We start from the raw sequence: 16,103 nt of genomic DNA, 5'->3' as shown, positions 1-16,103 counted from the left end.
TTGCAGAGGAGGTGTGTGTATTCTATAATGACAAGTTTTAAGTCCAAAGTTCAAGTCAGAACTTGAGACAAGGCACTTTTCCTTGATAAAATTCTCAGAAAACTTAAAAGGCAGTGTTGGCTTCATGACTACTATCCTTTCCCTCCTTAACTTCCAGCTATATATATTGAAAGTAGTCAAAACCAGTGCAACAAGAACTTGGCAAAATGTCAACAGCAATGAACGAAAGTCCAGTGGTCAATGGCAAGAATCAACAAAAGCTATTGAGCTTGAAAAATGCAGGTAAAAGTATTTAAAAGCTGATGATGACACTCTTGTAAATCTGAACATCTTTATGTATCTAAAGGTATCACCTTATTGAAGTGTTGAAGGCATTTGTATTTTTACTTATGTCTGTTACTTGTACTTTTCATATAAATCCAGTATTTGAGATGAGAATTACATATCTTTAACTTTTAAAATCTATTTATGTTCCTGCCTTTTTAAGTTTCAAACTTTCCCACTCAGCAGAGTATACTCTGAGAGTTAATAAAGTCATTTTAAATAGTGATAGTTTCTTTACGTGGAAAAGTTATACCATTCTGATAGTCCCAAATTATGCATGAGACAGACTGTTCATGTCTGGCAATCTGAAATCATGTTATTCTGTGGTAACTGCTGATATGACATTTCTTTGTTTTTGTTGCTAATGTTAAGTTGTAACAGTGTAAAACTGTCCTGTGGAAAGTTAATTTGCAGTTTATAATTTTTCTTTTTTCTTCCTTATTAGCGTGACCTACAAGAATGAGAGAAATTTTAGCAAACATCCCAAGCCTCAGCTGTTTCAAGATATCTTTACAACTTTCATTATGGACACACTTACCTGCAGGTCAGTGTATGAAACACATTCATAACCAAGGAGGGCCTTTCTTTCTTGCCTTCCATGAAGAAGCAAGATGCATGGATATAATCCCATATTGTTACAATACATATTTCTGTGGAAATTACCAGCAGCACTTTGTAATCTCAGTTTTAAACAACCATTTGTTCATTGGCTTTGAGGAGAAGTGCTTGGGTAATTGGGAGAAGACGAAGGACTGGGTATATGACAAAGCTTGCATGACCAAAATTCTAACTGCTATGTTTTCTTGATCATTTATCTGTATGTGGTAATCTATGATTTGCTTTTCTAATTTATTTTACTGATTCTATTTGTATTTTATGGACTGCTGCCTTTATAGTGAGAGGCCAGTGGTTTCCATCAAATTCAGATGAGTTGATGCCACTTGTTTGTATTTGTATTTCTGTGTATAACAGGATTGGAAAGGATAATCTCTTTTCTTATGCTGCTCTCATTTATGTGAGGAAAAAGTACAAAATCAAAAAAAAAAACCAGAGGGGGCAGAGAAAGATATTTTCAGGGGAAAAAAAAGGCATTTTTCAGGATTTTTTTATTATACTCCTTTGCAGTGTATTGTATTTTCATTTTTAAAGCCCAAATACATTTTCTAAAAAAACCCTTAAGTGGTACAGAAGTTTAAAGAATGAATCCTAGAGCATTGAAAGGTATTAATGTATAACTTCTAGAATTTACAGAGGACTCTAAAAACACCACATACTTTGCTTAGACCTTTATTCAGAAATAACTGGGGAGCTAGGGAACTCTTCTTTGATTATCTAAACGACAGTGAGTTAAAAACAGATAATTTCAGTGTTTTTAAAATCTGGTACCTCTTTTTCACATGCAAACTCAATACTCACCAGTGAGAGATCAGTGGCTCAGCTTCATTGGCCAAAAATCTAAGAATAGCTTACACTGTGATTTCCCAAGTTCTGTTTATACATTGTGACATACTTGGCTTTTATTTTGGTTTTCTTTGGTGGTTCTTTGTGATAGTGATATGGCAAAACAAGCCTCTTGTATTAAGAATGAAAGCACCCAGGTAAGGTTAATGAAACAAGCATAAAGTAGTAGATATGTAGATAAACTGGATTATACCCTGCTGTATCTAGTAATGTGTATTGTAAATGTAAAGTAGAAAAGGCTCTCAAATGTTAACCAGGTTCAGAGAATGACTGTCCACCATGATAATTTCTTCAGGCCAATTTAAAATCTGACCTACAAATTTTGCACGCAGGTGTATGGTTACTGTTTTCTTTCAATGAAAGTCTTGTGCTGTTCTGAAGTGTCCAATTATGGAATCATAATGAAAAATGGTATTGCTTTGGGCAGAATATTGGTATGAAAGGACTAAGAGTTTGTTAGTATCTACGTGTAAAACATTTATTTTTATGGAAGTATTTTTAGCTATTGGCATCATTCCCAACTGCAAATGATGAAATAGGAAGAGAACTGCCATGACCCATACACTTCTTCTGTTTCCAAGAAACCTATCCAAACAAATTTTGTCCTCTCAGTTAAAACAACAACAGAAAAACACATGGCAAAGATGTCTAATTTTAGGTTTATTTTAAATAGGAAAATGGTGATATGTACTTTCAACAGGCAGTGGAAATAGTGACTCCATTAATGGTATTTTATGCGGGATTACTGCCTCTGGACACTTTCTGCAAATCTGATTTGTGTTTTCTGCCATGTCTTATGCTGGAGAATCATAAGGAGAAACATAAAGGAGGACATTTTATATGGAAATAGAATCCTATTTCAAGAACATATGAACTAAATAACAATTTAGTCCCAGCATAATAGAATTTTAGAGTTTTTAAAAGCCAGGATAGATTATCATTCAAAAGAATATTTTAAATATAGCTATTTTTACTTCTGTAATACCCTTATTTTTGCATAAGTATATTTTGTGCACTGAAGTTTGCCGTGGGGTTTCTCACTTACTTTGCCCTTTTGGGCCTTGATCCAAACACTAAAAGTTTATATCAAAGCATGGTTAGTTTGCTCTTAGAGATAAGTGCTTACTTTCCTACATCAGTTAAGTGATAATAAGTGAAGGCTGGTAGTGCTGATATGATGAAACACATTCATTTATAGCTGCTACTGTGTTTGAATATAAATGAAAAAAAGTTTTATGGCATGGTGTGTTGAACAGTTGTTGTAGCTCACTAATCAATCACTAGTCAATTGATCCTGAATGAAACTGTTTTATTTAAGTATTAAGCAGTTTTTTTAATTGAATTTGGTTTATATTTTGAATATTTCATTTACAGGTTATTCAATTCATTACAGGTTATTCAAGCTCCATCCATTCATTTTCTTAGGGTATTAATCTGCCTGAGATTATTAATAAAGGATCCGTGCTACCAGGTCAGTATGTCAAAATACTGTTTCTTGCTCGGATAAGGGGATGCAATGAAGAGTCGTGCATATGAGTTGTGTTGGTGCTTGTGTGTAAAATTGTTTGTTCTTATGAATGCACACATACATGTATGTATCTATATTTCTATATATGAGGATGGGAATTGCAAATAAACAAATTTCCAGAGTGATTTTGCACCATTACTGCATAACTTGGTCAATTTCCGGTATTTCTTACATTATGTCTGTTGTTGCTGACCCTAACAAAGAAACTGTAAATCTCCATAATAGATGGCTTGGTCATTGCTCTGAGCCCTAGACTTGGTATTTGACTTTATCATATAGATATGTAAAACTCCTATAATGTTGTTAGTGAAGGAAACTTAAAGCTCCAGTTTAAGAACCTTTAAAATTTCACCTATTTTGTTTTTATTTATCTACTTATTTTAAGTAATTCTGAATTTTTAAATTTTATTTATTTTTCCCTGTAGGAAATGCTCCACAGCCTGGGTGGAACTGAAAGTCTAACTCAGGTAGAAGTCTTCATAGTACCTTTGTCCATTATGTTGTGTGTCTGTTTATTATGATTAGAATGGTATATACTATAAAATGCAGTGTACAGATATTCTTGCTTTATGGAAAGAAGTGAGTCTGTTCCTCTCTTTTCATATGGGCAGTCAGTGTGGGTTTATTCACTTGTTTTCAAAACAACTGTCCTATAATCTAGCTGCATTAATCTAAAACTTCTAGTTAGGAGACTTAAGAAATGCCTCTTGAGGTGGGAGAATAATTAGAAAAGTCAATACAATTGTTTCAATCAGAAGAAACTGTAGTTTTGAAGGGAGATGAGCAAAGTCACCTTGAACTGTAGCAAATGGCATTGCAAAGGGAAAAGCATACTGGTAAAATAAATGGTTTTTTAATTTTGAAACAGGCTTAAACCTTGGGGCTACACCACTACCAGTGCATTACAGAATATTTTTTCATAAAACAGCTGCACCACCTACAGGCTCTACCTGTGCAGAACAGTCTCGAGGTTTTTTCCTAATGGCATCCTTTATTTTTCCTTCCCTACTCTGTAGTATATGGAAACATTAGCAAATCATTTTCTTAATTATGCAGCATAATGTAGACAAGTTGTTCAACATGACATGTAAGTACAATAGCTGGTATCAGAAATTATAAGGCTGCTCACAACTTTTTCTGTGAGGCTTAAAATGTTTAAAATACTTGAGGTGGTCATTAAGTAATATACTACTATATTCACTGTAGGCATCATCACACAAGTAAAAGCTAAAATTTCTGTAGAAAAGAACAGCCTGTTCTTCTACATAAGTAATATTTCTTTAAGAAATTAGTATCTTTTTATGCAGTGAAATAAAAGAGTAGGATGAGCTAGTTATGATTCAAAGAACTTATACAGTGTTTTGCTCTGTTATCTGACTGGTAAAATGAAAATACTAGTTTTAGAAAGTGAGAAAGAGTCAATTTGTGTCTTCCTTTGTGCCATAGACATTTTCCAAAAACTTGCTGCTGTTAAAAATCAAAGAGAATAGGTTATAGCAAGTAGAGCACATAAAGTTGCTAATGTTGTTGAATTAGCTATTTAATGGAATAATGCACACTTTTCAGATTTGACCTAGGTGGGAGATTATTCCTTAGCTTGTCAGCCTTGTAAGGTAAGATAATCTCTGTATTTTACGTATGTATTAGTAGTATCATAAAAAGAATTTATTTTCTGTAAGTTAATTGGCCTGATGTATGATTATTGGCTGTTTGAGATAAATAGATTGTAAACATTTGGACTAATCAAAACATTTGTTCATATAAAAAGTAGTCTCATGTATACACTGTCCTGAGCTACAATTATGATTCAAATAACTGCTCATTACTATGATTCAATTAGTATTATATACTTTTAAAATGTAAATATATTTTAAAGTTTTCCTATACGAATTTCTGCTGTGGTTTTTCACTTGTAAAGTATTCTGTGTCTAAATATTCTGTATCAACCTAGACATCCCTTGCTATTCATTACTATCAGTCTAAGAATCTTTACTTAACTATTGCTGGTTTGTGGCTAAACTGAGATACACCTGAGATCAAATTGAGCATAACAAGGGTTTCATGATTCTATCATGCTGCAGAAAAACAGTGGCAATGGTGATCATACAGTATCAGACAACCTATTTTTAGAAAATCTAGAAAAGTATGGAGTTTACTTAGTCATAAATCATGAACGGAAATACAGGCAGGGCCTTAAATTACTGTGCTCTTTAAATATAAACTGAATGTTAACTTTTTACTTCAGGAGGCCTGATTTAGAGTTCTGAAGTTTTACACAAAACCAGATTTTTACAATGATGTAATAGAGATGCTTTAGCAGTCAAAGAGATACTAATTGTAGTTTGAGAAGAAACATCCTTGCTTGTCCTACTGGGTTTATTCTAAGTGTATATTTAGGTGTACTTTAAATGTACCAAAGACTTTTAACATATTTTATGAAGATTTGGTATCTTAATTTTTACTTTTCAATAAATATTTCTCTATGTGTTTGAGTCATAAAAGAAAATAATGTATTTTATATTTACACAGATTCAGACATTTACTTATCTTGTTTCATTTTTTTTCCAGACCTTAGTAAATTTGTCATCTGCCATGTGTTTTTTGGTGCCCTCTTTGCTCTGACTAGTTTAGCAGAAAGGTAGGTTCAATTTAATGTGCTATAATTAACAAAAGCTTTTTAATGTTTTCTCTTGACACAGTATTAAAACTGCTTTTTATAAGGAAAACTTAAATATTCTTAATTTTATATTGAGGCAATAGAAACTTTGGTCCTTGCAGCAGACTTCTTGTTCATGTAGATAACTCTGCAAGACTGGAATCACAGACTCTGTCTTTCAAATTCTCATGCAGGACTCTGGAATTCCTACTGACTTCCTGCATATAAAAATCTTTTGTCCTCAGCTTAATATAACAGTGCCTCACAATAATCAGGTAGAATATTGTTCAGTGTAGAAAATAATAAACTCATACAGACAAATCCATGTATATGTGCCGCCTTCTCATTAATTAGTGGTTAAATTAAAAAAAAAAAGAGGAAAAAAGAGCAGAAAGGGGGCAGAGTAACTTTCATCTGTAATGGTAGAAGAAAAACTGCTGTTATTGATGTGCTGTATCCCAGACTTCCCAAAACTCTGATTCAGTTTAATTTCTTTTTAATGTCCATGTTAATTGAAATGATGTTATACCTACATTTTCAACTTCCATTTAACTTTCCTCACTGAATGAAATGTAGGATTTTGTGTTACATTTGGATTGGGCAAGAAAGAGTTTAGAGTATATTACAAATGTTCATAGAAATTGTGGTTGTTTTTAAAAATACACTCCATTTGGTTAATTACCAGTAAGACACAAAATATATTTGTTTCTTTATTTTTGTGCATTCACATTTACTCTTTTTGTACTGGGAAAATTGGAAAATTGTTAAATTGTTGTTGTTACCCTTGACCCACCATATATTTGTGGCTTTAAGTATTTGTGTGCACAATATGATATTACTTAAGACTTGGGAAAAAAATAATTCATCAAATGTACAAAGAAGGAGGCTAAAGAGCAATGTATGTTTTTCGTATAATTTCATCTGATACAAGTGCCAGGAATAATCAATTTGTAGTCCAGAATGTAGGGAGAAGATAAGTGAGCTCATTTCTGTTGAGAACTTGCTGGTGATATTACATGAATATGATTTTCCCTCTAAAAGATGAGAGTTTTTTGTGGGTTGTGTTAAAATAAATTTTGATTTTTTAATTTAAGGATGTGTGTATTTAGAGGAATTAGAAAATGTGATGCTTTAATATACCCAAGGTCAAATTCTGATACCTGTGTATTTTCAGTCACATACTGATACAGCAAAATCTTTTCCAGCAGTTTTGTTTTAATCCATCTCCCCTCTCTCCACTGATGGCCTCTAGTGCAGTGCAAATGAGTTGCAATGTTATCATAAAATAATAGCAATCACTTTTCTTGGTGCATCTCTCCTGGCAGACCTGAGTGTTAGATGGGAATCATGCTGAGCCCTGGCAGTTCCTGGGATGCCCAATATAAACTAGTAAAATTGCAAGACCTAGAGCTGCTTTAGTTTATTCCAGAGGCTGAGTCAGATCCCACATCCTCTTTATCAGAAAATCATCAATGTTCCTTCAATTGTTTAATCAGCCAGGGCTGCTACCAAAGCATTACTGAATTTCAGTGAGAAACTGAAAGATTTTCAAATTTGATAATACATCACTTATCACCTCTAAAATTCTGAAGAGGTTTTTAAAATTTCATACTTAACTATTTCACACATATAAATGGCCTTATATGTGACTAAGAATAGAGAAAATTAATATATGAAAAGGTTTTATTTAGTTTCTGGGTTTGAAACTGGAGGTAAATCAAAAGTTAGATGTAAGAGTTAGAATTTGAATGTAGACAGGAAGATGATGAAGTTAAGTGCCAGTTAAGGATAATTTAAAATTCAGATATGAATCTGAATTCACATGTTTCATTAAACACACATGGATTTTTTTGCTTCAAGTGGAAATGGGTATCCTTAATCATATTTTCTATGGGAAGTCCACCTTCATTGCAGTTAATGGAAGTCTTATAGAAACCTTTTAAGGGATATATCCAGTCACTTTCTAAACACAGTATTCAAACTATATTAGAGAGGAATGATGCATTTTTGAGTTATCTGTAGAACTAGGCTGTTCCAGTTCCACAGATAGACTTTACAGGTTCATGCAGTCAGTACTAGTTGTACTACTGATGCCATTAATACGATGGTAGCATGGATGACTGCAGCCCTCCTGGCCACCTCCCATCCTGGCTGGGTATGCCTGGTTGCCTCTGCTGGCAGTTGAACTCAATGCAGGTATAATTCCATCCCTTGTGAAAGTTTGGACGACTGTCTTCTTTTGTTTTTTAAATAGTGACTTTAACCAGGTTGCAGTGACTTTAAGTTGTTTTCTTTAACTTCTCTTTTTTTAACAGGAGATCTCTGTTCTTTTTTTAACTTCCTGTGCTTTTTTCCCTTTGCTAACTGACAATGCAAAATAATGATGGAGTTATTGTTAAAATTTCTTGCTGATTTTTTTTAGGATCACAGCAGAGTTGCTGCAACTCCTTTGTGCAGAGTCATGAGTCAAAGATCAAATAAAAATGTATGAAGGAGTTCCAGTTTTGCTCAGTTTACTTCATTCTGATCACATCAAACTTCTATGGAGTATAATTTGGATTCTGGTACAGGTTTGTGAAGATCCTGAGACTAGTGTGGAAATTTGGATCTGGGGTGGAATCAAGCAGCTCCTTTGTATGTTACAAGAGTAGGTTTTCAGTCCTCAACATAGTGGCAGTTGTACGAGACTGCTCTTTTGAGATATATTTGACCAAGCCCTGTTTTATCAGATAACATCTTTGGCTTGTTCAGCTGTATGTGATGCCAACACAATTAAAAAAGCTATTGAGAACATAATGAATGAACAATGCTTTTTCCAGCCTTCTGTATTTCATTGTTATCCTAAGACTTTTTCATATTTTCAATGTTTAAGCCAAATAATGAAAAAGTTATAAATATGACATTACTGTAGTTTTAGTTTTCCTGTTAATCAGACACCTATTTTGTGAGCTAGAATTGTGAATATAATTGACGAACATTGTAAAGGAATTTTCTGTTTACAGGCTTGTTTGCTTTTTCAAAGCATATTAGATAATTTAGTGAAAAGACATAATTTTTCAGAACTTCAGGAATGGTTAACAAAGACATATTAAGTCATTAAGACATATTAAGACATTTTTAACACTGGAACTTAAATTTTGTTTTGTTATTCTTTCAGGGAAAGAAGTCTTGTATCTGACTGCTCTTCAGTTGGAGGTTTATCTAGTGCAAATGCAGCAGGGAGAAACCAGCATCTTCTCAAATATTTTCTCATTTCATGCAGGTAGGGTGATAAGGTAATATAATATTCTAATATTCTGTTATGTCTTTACATACACTTGTGCAAAAGGACTTAAAATTACAAAATTGTTAATTTTTATACCTGCTTTAGGGAGTAGGAGCATCAAATCGGATTTGTTTTCAAATGTGTGATACTAGTACTTATTTTCAAAAAGTACACTTTTGTTAGAAAGAAACAAAGCATAAAGTATCTGGGAATATGTATTTCTTCACCTGTAAAAACAGTGACAATAAAGTTATTTAGTTAGTTAGTTTTGTGTTTAGTGTGAGATTATTTTTATTTGATCTTTTTTTTTTCTTCACTATTTAAATTTTCTATAATAGATTGATATGAATCATATGATTTCAAAGTACTATTCTAATGACTCCTAGTCAGGTGTGGATTCACTGGTAGTTATGGAGAAAATTCCTTTTGGAGAAGATTTCTCAGTAGAGTCGAATGTTAATGTTACTCCTGAATTTTTATTCTATCTTGTTCTGCACTTATTGGACTGGTGCTCAATGAGACTAATGTTACCAGCTTGTACAGATAGGAAGACTTTATTCAGTTAAGTAAGGTGCTATAGTTTATAATTTCACTTAATTGTTCTTTGTTATCATAATTTAAGAGATTGGAAATATGCCTTTCTATAACTTTGGTACTTCTTTTTCTTTAAAATATAACACACAGAGACATAGAAACGAAGGTTATCAGCCTAGGTGTCTGGAAGAATAAACAGCTTTGTTCAGACAAGATTCATTTTGGCATCTCTTTCCATGCTTTTGTCATGTTCAAAATAGGACAGTAAATAAAAGTAATCACAGAATAAACAGAAATGCAAATTCTGAACTTCATGACCTCTATTACAAAAAAACTATGCAGCTTAAAATGGACATGTTGTTTCACAAACTATTTCTCTTAAGAGTATGGTATTTCTGAGATAACTTCCTGGCATTCTGTCTCCAGGGATAAACCACTTTTAAAATCCTTGGTTGTATTCCAGACCTAGTCAAAGATATAAATATTAAGGACATTAATATCAGCTAAGAGCTGTAGCCAGCTCTTAAACTCTAAATGTTAAATCAGTGACTTCACGTTAGCTTAAAACCCAAATAGAAGTATTCCTGGAGGAACTGAGAGACCAAGAACCTTAAATATGAGCAGGAAAGAAGTTTATGCATATTTCAAAACTGTTGGGTAAGAGAAAAGAAATTAAAGTAAGTCTAGAAAAAATATTTTTTTTTAATTCTTGAGCACTAAAATTGTCCATAAACTGTGCTGTTTTTGACAAATTTTATCTAAATAGTATAATTATATATTTTAGGCTGAGTCTGGTTTCAGTAAAATAAAATATCACTTGTTTAAATGAAATGGTTTTAACAGAAAGGTTTCCTGCATTGCCCCAGCAGTGCGTGGTAACTCTGGTGTCAGTAAATGGCTTAAAAATTGATAGTACAATGTGCAGAGCTGGAAAAGGAGTTTCAAACTTTTTCTGCTCATTATGTTAAAAGACAGCAACCTCTCCATTTGTTTAAAGATCAGCCAACATCCCCCTTTCAGATCAGGACACAGCCTCAAGCATGTTCATTTCAGTTGGAGTTCCACTCTACAATACCAGTGTAGTAATTTTAAATCCAACTTCTTTCTTTTTGCTGATACAACTTTGAGAGTTGCATGGTGAGCAAAGTGAAGCAACTCACTTGGGTTAAAAGCAGAGGAAAAAGGTGTGCAGCTCTTTCAGTTATGTGCCAAGGAGGTCAATCTGAGTGACCTGTAAATGTTTGCATCATTTGGTGTCAAAGGGCTCTTGGATCAGGTGTAGTTGGGAACTTCTGCTTCTGCTGCAGCTGCCCTGTCCTCTATCTTTGTCACAGCCTTGGCAGCAGTCTGCAGTAGTCCTGGCAGCAGACAGAATGTGTTTGACTCAATGGCTCTACTGCACAGCCCAAAACCTAAGCTTAACCATGGTCTAAGCTTAATTCTACCTTCATGAACAGTTGAAGAAAACATCAGGAACTGCAAAAGGGCCTCAGCAGAGCTGACACCTGTTCCCATCAACTCTTCTAGAGAGGAGAGTAGTCTCCATCAGGGACTTTGTCAAGTAACTGAAAGCAGTACTCCAACTTAATGTACCAGTGCCCATCTATCAGACCTACAAAGTGGATAGAGTAGTGGAGGACACATGATTGCATGAAAGTGGAAGCTGAAATCAGTGTGGTTTTCACAGAATCCCACTGAATGCATGGACAGACTTCTCAGGCTATCGCTTTTGGTGTTTTTGCAATTTATTTTTATTGAGACTTGAATTTTGTTCCTGACAATTCAAAATGTGGTGCTGCATGGTGACAGGAGATCTATTGCTGCAATTTCCTTCAGCTCTAGAGATAGAAGCTTTTCTTCTTTATCTGTTCACAGGCTGTCTTCGTGGTATCAGTTTAAATATAACAATGATTTCATTCTTACACACGTTTAAGCTTTTATTTCAGGTGTGCAATAGGGTGTTGAGAACTTGTCCATTGGTATTAGCTTCTGATTTATCTGAACATTGATTTTTATTTGTAGCTTGCATGCAAAGGGGCACTATTAATGCTGACCTTTTTCTGTTTCCAGGTAAATGCAATATATACAATAGCAAAGCTAATTTTACCAACCAAAGAAAGGAATGCTGAACAAGCCAGTTTATTAGAGGTAACTCCATTATTCTAATTTCACAATGAAAGCCCCTATAGTCCCTGAGAATTTTTTATGAATTAAAGTTTATTTTGAAGTACAGTAGAAAAAAAAATCAAATTTAAAGGGGAATCCCCTACCCCAAAACAACAAATAGCCCAGGAACTGAAAGACAAATAGACACTCAATTTCTGTTCTGATTTACTTCGTTTCTGGCACCTCATATAGTGTAAAGGAAAGTCAATATTTTTCTTGTGATGATATTTCTTCTACTTTTTTAGGCTGTCTAGCATCAAATCTTCTTTACAGAGTCTTGATCTTCATTGAAACTCGCTCTAGACTTGACACTCTACTAATATCTGTTATTTGTGGAGCATTTTGCAGTGGATTTTAAATAAAATACGTGAAGGCAACATATAAAATAGAGAAAATTTAAGTATAGAATAAATATAGGCCTAATAAGCATAAGGCTCTTGGTTTTGCATGCCATAAATGTACTGGTTTGAGTCAACTTAGGCTAAAGGTTATCAGTGGTAATTAATTACCTGGCAGCTTTTCTCAGGCCCTGTGCAGTGATGAGTGTCTCTCTAAGATATGGGAATGTAGTTCTGGGGGTTCAGGGATGAGCACAGCTGCTGCTGCTCTAGTTGCAAAGTCCTTAGCACAGCTGAATGCATTCATGATCCTCCCTCTCACCTGATCTTTGTTCTGACAGAGCCACTAACATGGCTATATAGCTACTCCACTATCTAATGAGGGAGATGTGCTTGGATAGTGAAGCATCTCCACCAAAAAAAAATTATTCTAGTGTCATCTTTCACTTCACAGTTCTTTTGGATTAGAATTGGAGAGCAGATTAAGTGCAGTAGGTCCCTTTCTACTGCAATGAAGTTTTATGGTGCTCTTCATCTTAATGATGAGACAAATACAAACATTCCTGGAGGGTAGCTATATGGAACTAACATGCAGCCTAACAAACTGGAGTGTATGCTCAGTATAGTTGCCTCACACAACTGTAAGGAGCTTAATTTATGCCCACTGAGATTTTTAGATTCCAACAGAATGTATTGAAAATAATTCACAAGAGCTAGTAAGCAGCTGTAGTTGGGTTAAACTTGAAGCCATGTGAATTAATAATGGACTTAATGATCACACATGAAAACTAAATCTATTTTGGACAAGAAGTACATTTTTATGCAACCTTGTTCAGCTTCTCACACTGCTACCTGTATTGCCTTTAAAAATGTTATTGGTACGAAATACAGTTGCAGCTATTGGAATATCTTTTTGAATTTCACAGATATTTTTTCTTAGAATTCTTTCAATGCTGGTGTGGTTGCTTTACTGCCCCATTGTGTGTGTTTTCAGTGATTAAATTTTGAGCTTCTTTCTACCATGCTACCTTAGTGATCTTAATTCATGACTGTCTTTGCTCAGCTATAAATGTGCCTTATCATTGAGTCTTGACAAATAGAACTAAAGATGAGTTGCATCAAAGCATACATATTAACCACCTGCCAGTAGCTGTTTTAAAGAACTTTCTTTGAATTAGAACTAAGGTATATGAAGATAGAAGCTGAGGTACATAAAGTTCTCTGTAAATATGACAAATTTAGGGTCAAAAAATTGAGTAATCTCTTCTTTTCTGTCCCTGTTAGAACTTATGCTATTTCACGCTGCATTTTTCAGAAAATTGGGTTTTTTACTGCAATATTACAAACCCACTGATTACATTTACCTTTTTCAGCATTGGAGAAGAAACCTGGTCTCATGTCTTGAGCTATCTGCAGATGGAAAATGATGATCAAGATTTAAGTGTGCCTCAGCATGTGCTGTAGCTATCATCACCGACTTGTCTTTTTCACTTGTTTTTCCCCTAAATGCCCTGGTGTACTCTTAAAATACAGAACTTAATATATTTTTATTCCCTTTGTTATCAAGATAATAAGCTAATCTGTCATTTAAATACTAAGTTTGACAATGTGTAAGGTATCAAAGGGAATACTTTTTGTTTATCAGGGTTTTCCACATGTGTTATAAATCTCTCATTAACTGAAGTGCTTTTCCTGCCATAGTGTTATGCTTTCAGAACTCTGAGATTTCTCTTCAGTATGGAAGGAAATCAACATATTTTTTAAAGGTATGTTAGCCATATGTTTTGTCAAACTCTTTTAGGATAGCTTACAAAAGTCCAATCAGAAAAAAAATGTTTTTTAAATGTAATTTGTTTTGTAATGGGCAATTTCTGTCCTGTCCACAACTGCAGATAGTCATCCCTGAATTGCATCAGTGCCAGTCTACAAGATTAGGTGTTCAGTGATGAACTTCTGTTGCGTTCATGCCAGACAACCTAGCTTTGTGTGGGCTCCTTCTCCTGCCATGAATAAATCTTTTATATGTGTTGAGGACAGATTGAACACTGCTGGTGATAAAATATACTTTTACCCTTAAGATTAGCAGGTGCAATTTGCAGCCCTGGATAGCAGCAATTAACTGGAAGCAATTAAATTTTTTCTTCACCATGGGTCTGACTTTGCATCAAGCTGTTTTACTTAAGAGTGTTACTGAAATGTTTGGATCAATGTGGACAAAATGTTTTCCATCAATTACACATTTTTACTTGTAAGATGACCATTTCATCAGGTTTTCTACAAAGGCTATGTGAAATCTTACAGTGTGATTTGTGGCATTAGAATAGCAGTCAGAGTGTCTAGGAGGTCTGCCTCTTAGTACTGTTTCTGTATGTTTTTATTATGTATCATAAATTACTAAAATTATATATATAACTTTTGTGTTACTTTTTAAAAGTTGATTTTGTACTGAAAGTGCCTCAGTTTATAATGAATTTTCATGGTTGATGACAAATTTTTGAAGAAACTGGACTAATTTACTGTCTTTTGATTTTTTCAAATGCCTAATCTGCATTCCTACTTATTCCAGAAGTTTAAAAAGAAACAAAACTTCAGTGAAGCATCTAACTAATCAATTATTGCCTCTTATCTGTTGGCTTTTGCTTTCCTCAGTCCTTTTCATCTTTTAGACTAGGATTCTTGGCCAAAAATACTAAGATGGGTGTCATGATTATTTGCAGACAGATGTTAATCCTATCACTTAATGCATTACAAGAAGAAACTCAGATACAGTGATAAAAAGCATAAAAGAAAGTACTGTAAGAAAAAAGCAAAATTACTGGGAATTCAGAAGGTGCACTGACTTTAAAGACTTATATTTGTTTGGAGAATTGGCATTTATCTTCATACCCAACCAATGGGGGCTGAAGTCTGACTTCTAAAAGGTGCTTAAACTCCTATGTATGCAGTGTGAGAGGCTTAATATCATAATATATTCGTGAAAAATAAGTGTACTATTTAGGAGATTCTGAAGTAAGTTTAATAATAAAAACTAAAAAGTCTCTGCTGTAGATTAATAGCTCCTACATTGTTTCTAAAAGCTACAAAAAAATTTGCATCTTTTGAGACCTTTCCCTACTGACTTGTTTGAAATCTTCATTGATATTGGACATTATGTGCGTGATATCAGAGTTTATGAAGGGTATCAAAGCTAAATTCGGTAAAGATAAGTAAAAAGCTTAAACCTTCGTAGTTTTAAGAAGTTGTATTCTTGCACATTCTTAGCCTAAGAAAGGCATAAAATAGTTTAAATTTATTTATTTGTCATTTAATTTATGACTAGGAGGATGTATTGAAGCAAATTGCTGAAAATATTGGGAACATGAATCAGAATAAGGCACCCACAAAACACGTAGAAAATTATACCATTTTAGAGCACCTTGGCAGTGGAGCTTTTGGAGGTGTATATAAGCTAAACTTTTCTTTTGCTATTATTTTACAGATTTGAGGGAATGCTTCATGAAGAGGGTCTAATGCCTGTTCTAGGCACAACTATCCTTTGAATTTCAATTGGGAAATGTAGGTGCAATGTAGGTGGATCTGAGCTTGTTGTTAGTGTTTGCTGCGATTTTGTTTGTTCCGTGTTCCATTTTAAGATTCACCAGTGTATCTCTCAGGTTTCCTACCTTACTTTTTCTTAATTCTTTTCCACTAACAGCATTTTTCTATTGCAAAGGCTAATAAATCTGTGTAAAACCACAAAAATTCAAGCATGTTGCATCTGAAAAGCAGCACTGGGCACAGAGAATGTTGCTTTGAACACCATGCAAGTTCAGAAGTATACTCCTAACCTGT

General features: G+C 34.0%; 1 protein-coding gene across 1 annotated transcript in view; it reads left to right on the top strand.

Moving 5' to 3' along the window:
* The window catches only part of NEK10 (NIMA related kinase 10), a 231,531-nt gene that overhangs the window by 6,862 nt on the left and 208,566 nt on the right, over positions 1–16,103 (top strand). Inside the window, 16 exon segments of the mRNA XM_088160584.1 lie at positions 158–282; positions 770–868; positions 3,160–3,256; positions 3,739–3,780; positions 4,330–4,364; positions 4,366–4,400; positions 4,760–4,827; positions 5,882–5,903; positions 5,906–5,951; positions 8,392–8,616; positions 9,127–9,231; positions 10,766–10,850; positions 11,839–11,916; positions 13,974–14,038; positions 15,376–15,468; positions 15,555–15,754. Coding sequence (XP_088016710.1) covers positions 158–282; positions 770–868; positions 3,160–3,256; positions 3,739–3,780; positions 4,330–4,364; positions 4,366–4,400; positions 4,760–4,827; positions 5,882–5,903; positions 5,906–5,951; positions 8,392–8,616; positions 9,127–9,231; positions 10,766–10,850; positions 11,839–11,916; positions 13,974–14,038; positions 15,376–15,468; positions 15,555–15,754 — 1,420 coding nt within the window.

Source organism: Sturnus vulgaris, chromosome 1, assembly GCF_052056855.1.
Source record: "Sturnus vulgaris isolate bStuVul1 chromosome 1, bStuVul1.hap1, whole genome shotgun sequence".
NCBI lineage: Eukaryota > Metazoa > Chordata > Aves > Passeriformes > Sturnidae > Sturnus > Sturnus vulgaris.
Note: the sequence above shows the minus strand (reverse complement) of the source record. Positions and strands in the feature narration are given on the sequence as shown.